Source organism: Pelecanus crispus, chromosome 6 (assembly GCF_030463565.1).
Source record: "Pelecanus crispus isolate bPelCri1 chromosome 6, bPelCri1.pri, whole genome shotgun sequence".
In the NCBI taxonomy this organism is placed as follows: Eukaryota; Metazoa; Chordata; class Aves; order Pelecaniformes; family Pelecanidae; genus Pelecanus; species Pelecanus crispus.
This window is the reverse complement of record NC_134648.1, coordinates 55,940,305-55,958,644: the sequence shown is the minus strand read 5'-3', so window position 1 is coordinate 55,958,644 and position 18,340 is coordinate 55,940,305. Positions and strand designations below refer to the sequence as shown.

General features: G+C 42.4%; 1 protein-coding gene across 1 annotated transcript in view; it reads right to left on the bottom strand.

Moving 5' to 3' along the window:
- The window catches only part of SLC24A4 (solute carrier family 24 member 4), a 95,957-nt gene extending 78,579 nt beyond the window's left edge, over nt 1-17,378 (bottom strand). The window contains exons 1-2 of the mRNA XM_075713377.1: nt 17,222-17,378; nt 14,670-14,780 (exon numbers count right to left, since the gene is read on the bottom strand). Coding sequence (XP_075569492.1) covers nt 14,670-14,780; nt 17,222-17,378 — 268 coding nt within the window. The remainder of the gene's footprint in view (nt 1-14,669; nt 14,781-17,221) is intronic.
- Nucleotides 17,379-18,340: the final 962 nt, after the last annotated feature.

Here is an 18,340-nt window from a genome sequence, read left to right as displayed (position 1 = left end):
GAATAATGTATCTGAGAATGCCAAAATAAAGGATATTTCAGTGGAATTAAGATTTTAATACTTTGCCTTTGATCTGAACGACACAGTATTCTTTAAATCCAAGAGCACAAAATTCCAGACTTCCATAAATAACCTGGAGCTTGCTAGCACAAATCTGCCAACTAACAAATCCCTCTTCATCTCTCCAAAGGCTGAATTTTTAAAGGTCATTAGATGGTCAGCTCACACACTAGCTTTAAAGATCATGTAAATATAATAGACAAAGACATATAAAATCTCCATTCCCCATTTCAAGTAGCAGTGCTTCCTAAGAGTGTATCATCCCTGATGTAAAGCAGAGAACCTGCATGCAGGTAATATCTGCAGGTAATAACAGCAACATCCTAGCTTCCACTAGATGAAGCAGTCCAATGCTGCATTTGCTGTGTATGGAGAAGTCCTACTGCTGTAAAGAGTGGCTTAGGAAGGGCTAGTGGGGCCACAACACAACACAAAAATATTCCTTTGAAGAAAAACAAAAAATAATTCTCAAAAAACTTGATTCCTGCATGAGTCTAAGTCCCCATCTTGCCTGAACACAGGCCGAAACATGAATGATCCTTCCTGGTGGATACTCAAGGCATTGGAAATGTCTCAGTTTGAGAAAGGATTGACAACTTCAGGTTAATCACATTTAATCTTAAAGTTGTGCATAAATGGTGTACTAACTCAGAATGTCTCCTCAAGTGAGCCAAGTGAAATCATGAATTAGATCCACCGTGAGTATACTTAAAAATGTGCTCTTCAAACTGAAGTGAATGCACTGCAGTATGGGGCATTGTAACAAACTTCCAGTTCTAGACAGCTTTGTCCTGAGGCAAAAATGGTCCTCTCCAGGGACTGCTGCTTGTGTGCTAGTACCTCAACTGCAAAACTCCATTCTATAGTCTCCATTTCCAAAAAGCAGACAAAAAAAAGATGACAATTAAATGAAAAATTAATCCAAACACCAAAAGTAAATAAATACAAACCTCTAAATCTAGCCATACATTTAGACTAACTTTGAGAGATGTACACTATTTCTGTAATACTGAAGTGCAACCATGTTTGTGTGGGTCATTTCACTTCAGCTGAGATGTCACTCCAGCCTGCTGTCAACGCTATGTGGGAGGTTTACACTAATCAGCTTTTTCTGAAGTTTAAATTCTAGCATCACATCAATAGCTGTTACACAACATCAAGAAATGCGAGCTATGCTGATTGATGAAAGCCAACCTGGTCCTATTTTCAAGCATCTGAATTAACAGATTTTTCCCCCCATAAAATTATTTTACATCATCAAGTTAAATGTTTTCGTTAAGAGCAAATAAATACAATGATGCATCATGGTCTAAAAAGCCAGAGCTATTTTACAGTTAGCATTAACTTTTGGTAAGCCTCGGGGGGGCGCCAAGAAAAAAAAAGGATTTTAGAGATTTTTTTATCATCATTCATCATCCATGAATACCTCACAACAGTATAATTTTTCTCACAACTTTAATTATGTGTCTCTATCTTCACATATTGGAGACTGAACATTTTCGCAGAAGGGAGAAAAAGCACACTCCTTTCCAGAGTTTGTTTCAAAGAAAATCAAATTATCTGGATTACTTTCTCATAAAACATAGACCATACAGCTCAACAGCCAGTACAGCCAAACTTCTATTCTTGGTTTTTGTTATTTTGCAGTGGTAAAGCTGCCTGGCACTTGTAGCAGCATCTGAAACACCCATGGAATTGAAGCCTTTCAAATGCTTTGAAAATCTTTCAGCTAACAGAATTTTTCTCTAAAGCAAAAAGAAAAAAGAAAAAAAAAAAAAGAAGAGAGAAATTAAAAAAGTCAAACACATGTCCAGTCAAAGCACACATGTATTCACACATCAGACTTCAGGAAGAATCAAAACATAGTGTAATGCTGGTTAATCTCATAATTGCAAGAGGCTTTTATCCATGGCTGTTAAATAATACGATCCAAGTTGCCTGTCCAAGATTAAATGTATAAAGTCACTGTGCAACTAAAAATAGCAAGTCACGGAAGGGTATGCTACACCATTTATATAAAGAAGAGAAAGATCATTTTTAGTAATTACCCTTGTGAAAGAACTACTGTTGTTTCCTTAACACACAAATATATTTACTAGCAGAATATAAATGCATTCATTGGGAACATAATGACTGTAAAACTTTGAATTTTTACTCCTGTAAATGCCTAATCTGATACACTATTTTAAAACAAGCAATCCATTTGGTTTTCCCATATTAAAGATAAATTTCACAGGCAGAAAAGGAGGAAAGGTATTTTTGCTGAGGAAAAAAAGAAATAATCAGAGCAATGAACTGAACAATCTGAGGATTAGGAACAGGTGCCTCTAACAAGCTACACCACATTTACACTCACTCTAAATCAGAATTTATACTGTGGCACCTAAGTAGGTGCAAATCTACCACTGGGAAAGCCAGGATCATCTTCATTCTCTATGGAGAACAAGGCTTACTATTATAAAGATGCTTTTCATGTTCAGAGCCCGATCTAACTGGTTAATATTTGTAGAAGGGATAAAGGGATCTACGTTCCCCACTACTGTTCAATTAATTTTTTGCTCCCTGGGGGGAAAAAAAAAAAAATATTTTTTGTGGAGTGAAGGAATATAGGGGAAAAAAATCACAAAGGGCAGTCACTACTGCAGCCACAGCTAGAATTGAGGATTTCCTGGTCCCCATGCCATGCTGAAACACTGGTCCTGGGTCTCCTGCAGTAAAGATCGGTGTATAAGGTTATTATGCAGCCCTGTACATTTCATGTCAAGGCACAGAACTACTGAACACAAACTTCAGGTATTACATTAAAATAGTCTTTAAAACAAAAGACAAACATATCTGTAACTTACAAAAAGAGAAGCAAGATTTTGTTTAAAAACTCCAAACAAGATAAACAAAAAAATTCTCTCCACTTAGTACAGTGACTGAACTTAGTTTTCTATAGGAAACAGATGATAATCCATTTTTTGTAATAATGATCAAGATGTCAGTTTGGGGTCATGTCTGTAGGCACTCCAGAATCATGATGTATCACCCCCTACTACAACCTGAGCACAGTGAGACGTCACAGGGCTAAGCACCTTAGCACAGACAGGCACACAGCCAATGTTGTCCAACATAGCCATTTTCCACCCTACACTTTGGGTACAGGAGGTCCTCATCTCTTCCACAAGTCATCAGATGTGCTACCCCTCACAGCTGAAAACCCTCTGGAGAAGGACAGAATTGACCCATGGACCACAGCTGGGCCCCTGTCAGAAAGTATCTGGCAGAGGTGCAGTCTCTCCTCCTCAGAGCTGCACAGCAACGCTCAACTCCAAGAGTCCAGTCTGAAGTCAGCAGTATGGTAGGAACAAAATATTTGGAATCAGTTACTGGATGGAAGGGAAGAATTTTAGTTGTGAAGATGATAATTTTATTCATTAAGAACCATATAGTACACGCATCACTATTCCCATTCCATCTGCAATCTCACCCCAGAGGAACAGTAATGCTAGTGGCATGTGTACAGCATTCAACCCTGCAAGGGCTGGAATGGGAGAGAAAACATTGAATTTTGAAAATGTCCAAGAAAACCAAAAGATTCTGCATATAATTCCATGCATTCCACCAAATCTGACTAATTTCAACAGCCACTGAGCTTATAGAAACACAGTACTTTTTCAGACCCTGAAGTGCTTGTATGATCACTGCAACTGTCCTTTTTTCAGTGTAACATCTCTTACACGTGCCAATTGGTCTTGTACCTACATCCATGAGAAAAATCAAACTCTGAGTTGGGTGGGACCAGACTCTCTGCTATACAGAACATAACATTAAACCAAGTTGACTAATTTCCTTTTACCAGTTTGTTCTCTTGCAGAGAAAGCAGCCCAGCTCCAACCTTTAATTACCTAAGCAGTACTTACTAAACTTAGTTGCCCTGAATATCCATAGATTAAAGCAGTTCTGGAGATGATCCCAGATAGTCTTTCCAAGTAAGAACTCTCCCATCAGATGCTGTTACTAATCAATCCTGGACAACCAAATAACTATAGTAAACCCATACAGAATTAAAAAACATAATTGAGTAAGTTCAAATCTGAAGTAATTGCTTCGCAATCAGAAGTCAGTTACGGCCAAGACAAAGCCTCCCCTCACCCTCCTGCCCCCCAATCAAATAAGAAACTGCCAAATATTCAAAAACCTTTGAGTCAGACACAAGCACAGGTTTGCTCACACATGAGAAAATACTGCTGAACTCTTTCTTTCTTTCTTTCCTTTTTCAGCCTGCAAGCCACAAGAGGTGCTCATTTTATCTCTGGTATGGCAAAGGAGTGTTGGTATTTTATACAGTCCCTCTCACACAGTGGTCCCAAAAAAACATTCCCCAGTGGAGAACCATCACTACAGCAGAGACCTGCAACTTCCCTAGTCACAATTTTTCATCTCCATTCTCTGTGGATAGCAGCTGGCCCACAGGTGGGCCAGCCAGGCATCTCCTCACCCCCTTGTGGGAGCAACTGGAAAAATCTGTATGTTCCAAGGTTCCTCCATCAGGCCTTCTCTCTCTAAGTGGAGGAGAAGGAGAAATGATAATTGCTCTGTAATGTAGCATTCAACTACCTGGTATAATTGCCTGGGAAGAGGCAACCACTTTACTTCCTAGAGGCAAGCTGGATAGTTCACTGGACAACCTTTAGGTATCACCCTAAATCAAAAACATTCAGCATACTTAAGCAGTTCTGAGCATATCCTTGCCCCATTTACACTAGTAACTAGTCTCGGTGCCCCACGTTAGGCTTTGTAAAAACATGTCTATTGTGAAAAGTTACGTTCCTCATGAAAAAAGCACAATAAAAGAGTCAAGTTGTTATGAGCTGATCAGGAAGGAGAGCAGAGAGGTGATGGTGGTAGCTGCAACAGCTCCAGGCTCAATGAACTTAGTATGGCTACAATTTATGAATAAGGGTGGAAAAAACGCAGCTTAGTTACTGACCCTCTCTGCAGACTTTGGGCAAATCACTTTGCCTTTTTCAGTCTTACTTTTCCTTGTCCATTTCCATTAGGCACTCTTAGGGACTGCCACTGCATCTCACAACAAGGACAGACAACACTGTAGCTCTATAGGGACCCTCCTCTTCTCCCTCCACCCTCAACTAGTGAAGCCTCTGTGCACGACTGAAGCAGGACTAATTAATATGCTAGCTTTGACTTCTTCCCTGTCTAGCTAATCCTGGCTGGCCTATCTCCTGAGAGCACCATGATACTCATGGCTCATGAAGTGAGATTCACAAAAGGGGAGAATTATAATATCCCAGATAGTTTCTTTCACATACTAATCTGCAAGGGGCTACATAAAAATAACAAGAAAAGGCAAATGGACATTGGAAAGTCATCTCAATGTTTCAGTGCAGGTAAAGGAAGCAGACAAAGGCTAGCAGCAACAGGGACGGGGAAAGCTTGTGAAAAGCTTAAGAAGGTAAGAAAAAGCCTCACCATTTTAGGCAACAGTAGCCAAAGATCCTGTGGATGGATTTAAATATAATATATCATAATCATAACATAACATAATCAGGCAAAGAATGCGACCTTTAGGAAGGCATGAAAAGTATTTAAAGAGAAGAGATTCTCACCAAAGAACTAAACCAGAAACAGCATCTTGCCATCCAACAATAAATCTCTAGGGCAGAACCTCAGCTGCTGTAAACTGTCAGGACTGTAACGACATAGTAGAGTTAAGGCAGTGTACACCAGCGCAGATATGCTCCCAGAAGCGCTAAAGAACAAATGCTTCTGTCTTCAAGAGTCTATGTTTTGGACTAGGAACTCACAAAATTCAAAGCACATGCTGATTCACATTAAAGGGGGGGGGGGGGGTGGGGGGGATGCATTTTCCCCATTTCAGTCTCTTTGAGCTTCTAAATATAAATTTCATGCATTGTAGCTTTACCATTCCAAAGTTTAAATGTTTCCCACCATCTATGAATATTTACATCTTGCTATTCAAAGGTTTAAATACCTCTGTGCAATAGATCCAGTCATATTACCCTCAGCCCGCTGAAAAAGTGAGCGCATCATACGCTAGGGAAAAATAATTAATCAGGTTTTGGCAATCTCCAAGAATAGTGCAACAAGCAAGTAAGTATGGAAACTGAACAGGCAGAGAGTCTAAATTATCTTCTTACTCTCATGAAGGCACATTTGCCACTGTTCCCTACTATAGGTAGAGAATGTCACTCTCTCAAGATTGTTAATGCAGCACGTCATTAACATTAAGCCATTAATTTAATGTTGCAAAAAAGGAAACAGTTGAATGAGCACATAAACATGTAGACTACATTCTACCTGAAGCGTCTGCTCTGCTGTACTTCAACTTATCAGTAGAGTCCCAGCAGGAATGAATTTGACTCAGTTTCTAAGGCTGTTACATATTCTACTGTAATGTCTTCAATGTCTGTCAACTTTAAAGAATAAAGGAAACCATCACTCTTTATTGCCTGAAGGTCTTGCCTTCCTGTAGAACAGGAGCGATGCCAGTTTAATTGTCATCAGGTTCATTGAACACTTTCAGCCTGCTAGGTGGATAACCATATCTATTCTGTAAAAAGTCATTGGCATTAATGAATACAGTAATAGATATGTATAAAAAAATTTTGTAACTTCTGAAAAAATAATTCCATTATGAAGGTTCTTATCAGAAATATTAGCAGAACAAAGTTTAAAATTGATTTACTGTAATGAAATGGCACATTGTGCCTAAGTGTATTTTTAAATCAGTTATTTTGACCCTCAAAACAAACACTGAGATCCAGAGAGACGGCACTGAGGCTCAGGAGGGTCTGGTTTTGGTAAAGCTTTCTAAATTGCTTTATATCTGGATGGTGTCATTAGTACAAGCTCTGAAAATGTTCTTCGTTAATACCTAATCCATGCCAAAAAAAAAACCCCAAACCCAAAACTAAAATAAAAAAAATAAAAAAAATAATAAAAAAAAAATGGATACAAATTGTGAATGCTTCCAGTTTTATGTGCCAAACACAAGGCTACTTTTGTAACTTAAGCCCTTTATAAGAGACCGTCTTTGCTTCTCATTCTAGATTCCTTGCCCAACCAAAACCAAACTTCTTACCACATTTTGATTGTTCATACCTCTTATATCGCTTCCTCTGCTTACTACTTCTCAGGGTCTGCCTCCTTGCCCTGCTATTCCCAGGATTCTCCCATGGTTCACTACCCAAATTCAGCGTCCCTCCACTCATGTCTTTGTGTCCCTTTCACCCATCCTCCAACTCCAGGCTCCATGACCATAGTCTTAGTCTTTCTACCACCCAATTCCAAAACCCAAGTTTCTCTAGACCTCTGGCAGCTTCTGGTGACCATTTCTACCTCCAGATGCTTTTTACAACCTACTTCCCTGCAGCCCAGTTCTGTGCTTGTCCAGTTTTGCCTGTCCTCCACATTGGTGGTCCAAGCTATGGACTGATGAGACACTGAGAGCACAGACATGAAGTAATGAATGCAGCATTTTAACATCTATCAAACAATCCAGTACCTCATAAAGACTCTGTCCTAGGCCGACCCCAAGAGTATGGATTAATGCTCACAGACTGATTTACAATGCCTTTTCAACCTGCTTCCTGTCACAGCAAATTGAGGTGTGGTAACAATTGTGCATGATACAAAGCAAGACAGCAGCATTTGCCGTCTCAACTGCAGTACATGGTGACATGTCACAGACAATACGGTGAAAAGCAAGGAGTAAAAATGAAATTGCCATGGGTAAGGATGGGTAAATTTACACACAGCTCTTATACCAACAGCACAATTTTCTGAGTGGAAAATGGAGCAGATTTCCACACAAAAAGGTCTATCTGCATGGTCATAGTAGTGAAGAACAGATCTAAATACAAACACATTATCCCACATTAAAGGTGAGACAGTCAGCAATGCCATGGAGATCTGCATGCCCAAGTCTCATTAACTTTGATTTTGAAACCCCCAATTCAGGATTTCAAATATGTCCTGAGTGAAATGTAATTCATTTGGTTTCCATACCAGATCACAGGAAAACTCAGGTTGGATGGAACCTTAGGAGGTCATATTAGTCCAAACTTGTGTTGAAACATCATCTTTGCAGGAGCCTAGATCAGGACTGAGGTATCTGGATTTGATTCTTTGTTCTACCACATATTTCCTCTAATTTACTAATTTACACAGCTGATGTCTGTCTGAGTTGTCTGCAGTCATAGGAGAAGAGACGTTGCACTATTACTACATTAACATTTGAGAAATGTTTAGGTAATGTGGTTTGAAATATAGGCAATCAGACATCTAAATATTAGAGCTGGGCTAATACAGGAAACTTTAGATCTTAGTCTAGCACTCCAGAGCATTCAACCTGGGTGTTTTGTTCCATTCAAAGAAAGTAAGGGCCTGCACCCACAGATGTTAAATTTGGTTCTGAAGTTGCTACATTTTAGAAATTCTGATTTTTGTTTCAAGCCTGCTTCTTGGTAAAAGTCCTTATCCACAGTGTGCTTCAACTGGACCAAAACCAACTGTAAATAAATGATTCACATGAAATAAAGATTATATTAACATCTTTATTAGGTTTAAGAATATACAGTAATATATTAAATAATATTTCTTTTTGTTTTATTTGCTCTTGTTTATTACATCTGTAAATGGCATTTAGTCAGACATTGATTTACAGTGTGTTAAACTACTGCCTGCAAGCATGGCACGTAGACCTGGGGAAATGGATAAATTACCCTGGAGTTCGTTTTCTGTTCTCACGTCTCCAGGGGACGCCACTGGCAGGATGAGCCAAAGCACAGAGAGATGTTTGTCTCATTTCTTTCTACTATTTTGGATGCCAGTATTAATACACTGCTAGAAAATTAACAGCTCAGAGAGAAGGTTAGTTATTTTTTAAATTCTAGCTTCAGAGAAAGCACATTTCCTAAAATCATTCACAGAAAAATAAACAAAACACTTTTCCCAATTAACTTCAATGACATCTACCTTCCAGCCCTTTTAATACCCACATCAATAAGCCAGGCAAAAACTAGCAGAAGTTCAGCCTAAATCTAGGTGTGAATTCTGACTGGGAGACCTTGGGAGCCACACAAGAAAAACTTGCCATTAAATGTTTGTCATTTGCCCTCAGCTAGTCCACTAAAAGTGGTTTTAAATTGTCACACATCTATCTCCTCCTGGAAACAAAACCCATCCAAGTGAGATCACAATCACTAAAGTTTACCACTCAGCATCTACAGGGACAAGAGTGAGTCCAGAGACACTGAGGTTGTGGGGGTGGCAGGGGGGAGACAACCTACAAGCAACCCAAACCAAATAAAACCCCACAAGCACGTGGCAAGCGGCTACAGAAATAAGCTACACGCTAGCTGGGTAGTAAGTCTTTCCACTACATAAATATGTGCATCTGTGCATATATACACACACACATTCGCTGGACACTGCGCCTCTGTGTTATGTGACTACCATATGCGTAAAGCAACTAAGAGCTTTTTTCTTAAACCTTTCCTCGTTTTCATTTCCTTTTAGACGAATGCAAGAATAGGATATTTAAGGCTGGTAAGTTTCCTGGTCTTTGAGGGCATAAGACACTGGAGTAAAGAAACATTTTAAAATAAATTTATCGTGCTACAACAGTTGCACATTTTCTATGCATCAAGGCAGAGAGCAAGTCTGATTAAAAGGCTAGTGGGGAATATCTGCAAATAATATAACATGGTTATTGCCTGTATTACCTCAAAGAGACCATGGTCTTTCTGTGCTAGGTACTGTACGAATGCATAGTAAGGGAACCTGCAGGTCACGCTGAGCTTACCAGTTTAGACTGTTCATGAAATAAAGGGTTACAGTGAAATTAATGCCTTAGACCCCCGCTTTTAAGGAGGTGGCATTTATCACTGCTACAAAATGGAAGTTTGATCTAGGGAAAATCATGAGCACATTTTTTAAAAGAAAGACATATTATCACATTGTTTAAAGAGAATTTACATCAGCACAAAATGACATATTCCATCAGAAACAAAAGTATGTTTAGATTAGCATTTACTATGCAAAGCTTATGATCTTATATATTAAGGTGTCTATAAGGATTAAGAAAAAAAGGATACATCAATCCAGCATATTGAGAATGATGCATTTAACTAAGCACTGCATTCGTTAAATAACGTTGATAGAAACCGATGCTTCCTATAGTGTCTTTACGACGAATGTACTACAAATAGCTTGTTCTATCCTTTTGGAAAATTACTTTGAAGAGTCAGTCCTGTCTTCTCTAGTCAGTGAGAACATCATCATCCATTTTTACAGACAAAGTAGCAGGTTCTTGTACTGTCTATGATATGTTAACAAAACTGCCTAAGACTTCTGTAGCTCCTCTACAATGCATCACATCCCACATGAGTCCCCAAGGTTATAACTAACAGTGTAAAATATATACGGACCTAATGACTTTTGATCCTGACTCAGAACTCAGTTATATACATGCTGCTGGGAAACACACTTTATTTCACTGTAGAGGACTGGTTCTTTCTCTCTCACTGCAAGGACAGAAAGCATTGCTACAATATGCCTTTTAATTCTGAAGTAAAAAGGCAGCATGGCTCAGAAAAAAATGCTAACCCCTGCCTTTCCCCCAACCCACAATTCATCTCTACCCACTGATAACAATGGGAGGAGCAGACTAGAACCAAATCCCCGGCTTTTTAAAAATCAGTGTAGCTTGTGAACTGCCCATGGTTGACAAACCACTGGACAGAAAACCCCACCGACTCTTTGAATTTCAAGGCAGCTCACTGACTAGTGTCAGAAGACTAATAGAAATATATTCCGATACATTTCTAATTCACAGCAAGTAGTTTAAATATGCTCTGTACTGTACACAGGGATTCCTTGAAACTAGTCACAACAGAAAGGAGTCCAGATCACACAACCCAGTGGAGTCGCATGGTTAGAAACATTGCACCACCCAGTCACCCCAGCTTGTAATTGCACTGGAAATGTTACTCAGACTTCTGGAGGACATGGAGTCATGGGAACATTTTGAAACAAGAGGCGAGCCATTGGAGCAGAGACACTGTAAATCAGACTTGCTGGGCAGATGGCACTGCAAGATAGCGAGCTGATGGCAGATGGAAGTGTGAGCTCGGATAAGGCAAAAAAATTGGTTGCAAACTAATGAGATCTGTTAAGACGCTAGAGACAACTACTCTCCCTTTCTGATCCTTCTGCTTTAAGTGAGGGTCAGATCAACCCCTCCTCCCACAGAAATCTACCCAGGAAAAGTTTTCAGAGCCATAAAGAAAAGGTAGTTTGGTTTCCCTCAAAGAGGGATACCCACAGCGGCCATCCAGAGAGTTACTCAATACGAAATAAGCCTAAGATTCATAATTCAAAAATCCCGGGCTCTTGTGAAATTTTTGAAGTCCAGAGCCTTCTACATACAATCTATAAGCCCTCCAGCCTGGCTCCAGGACAACATAAAGACTTGTATCTTTTCTAAGTTTTTTCTGTTCTGATACAATGGCCCCAGAAGCATTAATAATGTTTCCAGAAGAACACAATACAAAATTATCTGATTTACTTCAGTAAATGAGACAATCACAGACAGTGTAGGCTATGTGAGCTTCTAGCAGACAGCAGCTTCCACAAGCTTCTAGCATTACTTCTAGAAGCTTATGGAGGTTTTTCTCCCAAGATATATTACCAAGGGTGAGCCTTTCTTACCACTGACATGAACTGCAAGGATCTCATGATCTTATAAACTTCTATAGCTGCAATTTCTGACAGCTGGCTATCTTTCTTTATTTGCACATAAGTAAGAAAAGGGGGTGAAGTGGTAAATAAAATAACTTTGTTGAGAGCCTTTGGGAAAAGGGAAGTAAAGCTGCAGACTTGTGTGGGAAGCTAATAAAGAGAGAGCACAGCAACAGCACAGCAATGACACAAAGGATTAACAGGCTCTCAGCAAGAACTTGCATTTCCCAAGGTATTACGAAGTTCTTGTATCCTAAACACACATAGAAAAACATCCACATAAGAAAACTGCTATATACCATATACACACCCATGCATTTGTAGGGCCCCTAGTGCTTAAGGCAGATACAGAAATGACATAAATAAGTACTTCTCATAAAGGAGCCTACAGAGAGGACTGTATTCATAGAACATGTATACATATTAACTATCTGTTCTTAAGATTAAAAAAAAACAAAAACCACACAAATAAAGTCCAGCCATTTAAAGTGTTCCTGAGATTTTCATTACATTACAATAAGCGCATGACTGAAAGCCTACATATTGCAACTGAAAATCCACGCTCTCTCACCAATTTTCTATGCAATCTTGATCAAGTCTCTTGACCTTTCCTGGGACTACTTTCTCCAGATGTAGTCATGGAGTTACACAAGCTACATACCCATGGAGATGAGCTATGCTACTTACTCCTTTTTGATAGGTTCTAGGTCATTGTACCTTTTCATTACAGGGCAAATCTCAATCTCTGGCTACCAGACAAGAATTGGGGGGGGTGTGTGTGTGTGTGTGTGTGTGTGTGCGCGCGGCAAACCAGCACTACCCTCCCCCAAAAAAAAAACCCCAAACCAAAAAGTTGTTACTGAGCAATAAGTCATGGGTTCTTACAGACCCATTCCTGTCCAACAAACATCAATTTCAGATATTTTCAGATGCTCCCTTTATTCGCAGCTATCTTACATCTAGCCACTCTCTCATCTAAATCCCCCCCTTCAGCTGCAGAAGATACACAGAGATAAGCTGTACATAACTGCAGAATAACAGGAAGTGACTAAAAAATGCTACAATTGCAATCCTGTGACATATTTGATCTGTAAATCTGTGTTCGAACAGAAGAAACACCTTTAAAAAGAAAGCCTAATTCCAGCATTGTGACTAGAAATCATTAATTTAATGCGTCTCATGATACTTTTAATAAAACCTCAGCATACTGGGGCCTCTCTTGTGTCTAGCTGTTGTGGTTACAGAGAAAAGGGCACCTCAAAGATCTGAATTTCAGAAAGCACATCAAAATGACCCAACTGCATTTATTTCTTCCAATTGTTCTTAAATGAATCTTACAATTTTAGAGGAATGGAGGGAGCTGAGCTATTTGCTCTAAACATCTGGAGAAGTTAGCACTGCTCCTGGTGTTCCAATTTACACATAAGCATACGTTTTCTCTTGGCAGTTTTATCATATCATTGTAAAAAAGTTCTCATTCAAACAAAAACTTTGATGGGCATCTTTCTGATACAGCTTCTATGGTATTGTGGCCTTTGCTGGCTTGGCTCCAAGTGTGCTGTCAAGTATGTGTTCAGACATGATCACATTGATGCATCCACATATGTGGAGAAAAATGAAAGGGGAGTGGGAAAGAATAGTATTTTCTGGCTATTCATCAAGAAAAATTACATTTCCAAAGGTCATTTTTGTCTTCTTTCTTGCCTGTAAACAACTTTGACAGACAAATCAACAGCATCATAAGGTTACAGATGCAGACAACAGCAAACTAACCCACGAAATTCTTAATGGAAGCACAGAGAAGCTCTTGGACATCAAGATGATACAGTTAAAGCTTTTGGCCCCACATACTCTGCGCAATGTTCTTCCACTCCTCTCTCCAAAGTGCATAAGCACAGTAGTGATCCTCAACCTATACAACAAGTGCCTCAGCATTACAACGAACAGGGCTGGGGGGGGGCAAGCACTGCTCCAAACTCTTCTAGTGCCTGGGGCTGACAGTATCCCAGAACTCATGCTGCCACTGTTTGCAAGAAGGCACAGACTCTGCTATCATCAGCTGATCAAAGAGTCATGTTTAAAAAAAAAAATCTGAACTTTAAATTAATTTGGCTAGTGCCATTGGCAAAATATCTCATCTCCCACACACTGTAAACCACAGACAGGCAAGGAGAGAGAGAAAGGAAATACACACTGGAAAGACAGATGGGAAGATGAAAGCATTGTGGACTAACACTGATAATAAAATGCGTCATCTATCCCTGTCCTCAATCAATTATTATCACCTGGCCAGGATAGATATCCTGAAGTAAAATGGATTCCAGGGTTTCCATATTACTTACCTCATCATCCCCCTCCACACAATATAAATTCCTACTCTAAATACACAGTTTATCATTAAACTAGCAAAACATGATTAAATCTATAATGGTAATGAACACACTGTCTGAGCACAGTAATTTATCTCAAACACAGCATGTTTAGCTACCCATAGTTTCAAGAAGAGTACATCTCTCATTACCAGTGCAACATACATAGCGTCAGCTAGGTAGGAATAATCACCAAGAGAAACAAAATTAGAGAAATTAAATTGTCAGCACAAGTCTCATAACAACCCCAAAACATTCTTATATCTGAAGATTAACTTTTACCTTTGATAGATAAAGTCATGGCATTACATAGCACAATAAACCTTACTTCTCCACAGTCCTGCCTTTTTTTTTTTTTTTTTAAGTTTGACACTTTTGTGTTTACCTTAACACATCACTGCAGCTGGGTCACAACAGCACTATGCAATACCTCAAAAGCTTATAACACATTGCAAAGTTTTCCCATCTTACCTGGCTCTGTACAGTTCTTTTCTTCATGTGTCCCATTAGGTGATGCCATCAACCTTCTATTCCTCCATATTTCTGACAAGACACGTCTGTCTGCAATAGTTGATTCTCGGCCTATATTAAATAGAAAGAGGTTATGTCCACTGTCACTAATTTTTTCCTGCATCATCTTAATTAGACTATATGCCCCCCCCCCCCCCCCCCCCCCCCCCCCGGCAAGGAGCATGGACAGACCATCAGTATGGGAATGCAGCAAAATCAAGGTGTGACTGGGGCACGTGCCAACATACGTACGCTAGGTGCTCCTAGCTACAAAGGGTAAAACTAGCTATGAAGGTGCAGTATCAGAGCTGTTAGCATGTTTTGACTACCAGAATACCTGGCTGTGACACAAAATGGGAAAATATTCTGCAGCAAGCAAATGCTGAAGCCTGCACCTGTGAAACACAAACCTTAGCAGTTCCTATAGATGAAACCAGCCCGGCTATACTGACATGAGCAACAATCACACTTCCATTTAGTAATCTGCACTTGTACATATTACATTACTAATTGATTTCTCAAAAAATAAAAATACATAGGGACATGTTCCGGCTACATTTTGGTTTATTCTGAGTCTAGGGACTGATCTTTTCAGTGTTGGGTATACTTGATAACATCAGTCCCTGGGTAACTTGTCAAAGAAAATGGAAAACAACTGCACTGTGAATCCCCACAAGTCTTAAGAAAAACAAACTTCTTTAGAAGTCAATGGAGCTTTTGCCTAAACTCGTATTCCAGAAGCATTCTCAATGGAACTTGCTGAATAGAGTACAGAAGGAGCACTTGTGATAATGCAGGGTAGGCAATTATAATAATCAAAGGAAGAATAGAACCTCTTAATTAAATCACTTCCATCTCAACCTTATCCCTTTCAAATGAACATATTATAATAACAAAAATTCTTTCATGGCTGATCTTAGAGTTTATATTCAGTCATCATGTAATGCTTGTGCTTTGTTACAGTGACTCTTGCAAAAAAATCTAGCTTGGAAGTTGGTTTGGCTGGAGTATTTGCTAAAATATTCTGGTGCCACAATTATAAGAAACACAAAGAACAGATGGTCAATGGTTATGGATACAATATACTGTAAATTAGCCAGCTGAAAAAAAACCCTACCTGATGCAGCATACCATCAAAAATTAGGTTATGAGGGATTTAGCTGATAACCCAGGAGATTAAAAACTTTCACTAGCCATGACATTTTTCATGTAAACCTAAAAAAGTTCTGGAAAACTGTTATCTGCAACAAAACCACCCCTCAAACTATGTAAACATAATCATACCCCAATTACTTGTTTTCACAAACCAGTAAGTTTATGAAAATAAATAGCTGGTGCGGGGGGAGGGGAAGCATAGGCATGACAAATAGTTCTAAAAGAAAGCAACAGTATGCTCTAAAACCACAATTTAAAAGAAGTTGAAAGTTCTAAGATAAGCAATATGCTAATATGGTCTAAGACACTGAAGTCTTATATGGATGGCTTGTTGCTATCCTAGGTATATCTCAAACAAACCAGGCAATAATTTGAGCACAAGAGCATTAGAAAGTATGACAAGTTCCACCAGATTTTTCTTCCCTAAAGCGCACATTTTAACTTCAGCTTTAATTTAAGCAGATGACCCATCCTAATTCTGTTGAAATGTGATTTTGTTATATTAAACGTGGATGTAGGATCCAGGCTTAGTTTGATTTTGTTCTTAAAACCTCAAGAACTGTTGGCAGTCCTACCCAGAGACCCATGTGCGCCCCAGCAACCTTAGATTTTGCATCTGAGGGATGCAACGCGTATTACAGGAAGAGAGCCTGAAGCTGCACACTTACAGCCCAAACTGTGTCAGCAGGTGGGGAAAAAAAAAAACACAAACGAATGGGAATGATGTAGTTAATTATATGTGCATCGGTTTACCAACATGGCACTTGGACAAAGGATGCAACAGACTTTTGCTATAAAACGTGAGGTTAGCACTGTTCCTTGCCTAAAATACAGAATTTTCTGTCAAATCCACATTGTAATTGGGGGGTGGGGTGGAGAGAAGAAGCAGTTGTAGCTGATGGAGGTTTACAACCTAAAGATAAAAATGAGAGGCGGCCCGAAGTTGCAGAGGGGACCACAAGCGGCTGGAGAGGATTCAGCTGCGATGCCGCGGCAGGGAGCAGCTACCTCACGGCCGTTCCCAGGCACGCAGCCGCCCGGCGACCCCCCCTCGATTCCCGACCCGAAGCCCTCCGGGCTGAAGCCGGGGCGGGCCGGCTGCCGGGAAGCCCGGGGCCAGCAGGCGCCCGCGACGCCGCTGCCTGCCCTGCCCGGGGCTGCGGCCACGCACCTGCCCGCCGCGGGGGCTTCCCCGGAGGAAGCCGCGCTGCTCGCCCGCCTCCGGGGTATTTCCACTGAGAAACCCAAAAGGGGAACAGCCGCGGACGCCTGACCCCGCCAACCCCCGGGGCGGCAGCGGCCGGGCCGCTCCTGCCGCCCTCCCGGGCTCCGCCGGTCCCGCCGCCACAGCCACTCACCCAGTCTGGAGAGCAGGCTGGACATGCACCAGACGAAGAAAAGGATGGCGCAGATGAAGCCCAGCTGCTGCAGCAGCATCTCCCGCCTCTTGCGAACTTTCCTCAGCATGAGCAGCATGGTCTTCGGCGGGGCGAGCGGCGCCTCGCCCAGCTCCATCGGAGCACACGCGGGCGCCGAGGGGGCGGCCAGCAGGTCGGTCGGAAAGCGGGGGTCACTCCCGGCGGCTTCCCGCAGACGGCTCCATGTCGGGCGGGCTGCAGCGCGGAGAGAAGCCGGTGCCCGAGGCCTCAGGTCGGCAGCGGCGAAGCGGAGAGGCAGGTGGGGGCGGGCGGGGGCGCGGGGAGGAGGGCGGCGGCAGCCCGGGCGGGGGGCGGCGGGGCGCCGCTCTCAGGGGCCGGGCTGCGCCCCGCGCCCCGCACGCACCATGGCCGGCGGCGGAGGAGGCGGCGCGGCGGCGCCCCGCGCTCCTCTGGCAGCGGCCGCCCCACGGCGTGCCGCGGGCTGCGAGTCAGCGCCGAGGGACGGCGGCATCCATGCGGCTGGCTGCCCGCCCCGGCCAAGTTTAAAGTTTATCCCGTCCTTTCCCTCCTCCTCCCGCCGCCGTGGGGTAGCTGGCCCCTGGGCTCTCAGCCCCGGCGGGCGGCCGCTCCTCTGAGCGCCCGGCCCGGCCCCCTTCTCCCCGCCCCTCTCCCGCAACTTTCTGGGTGCTCCTCCGGCACCCATGGCAACGCGCATGTACCCTCCCCTCCCCTCCCCTCCCCCACCGGGGGGGGGCGGAATTAACCGGCTAAATTCATCCTTTCCCTTTCTCCGGGTGCCGCCTTTGGCGGGGCTGTGTCCGCGAGAGGAGGGGAGCGGGCAGCGGCGAGCGCTGCGGCGCCGAGGTGCGGGCCGGGCCGGGCCGCGCCGCCTGAGGTGCGGGTGCCGGTGCCGGTGCCGGTACCGGCGGGGCGGGGGAGGGCAGGGCAGGGCTCGGCTGGCGGCGCCTGAGGGGCGAGGGCGGCCGTTGGAGCGGGGCGCGGGGTGCGCGGCGGGGCCGGGGGGCGGCGGTGAGGGCCGGGCCGGGCGGCGGCGGCGGCGGCGGCGGCGGCGGCGGCGGCGGCCGCGTTCCTTTTCAC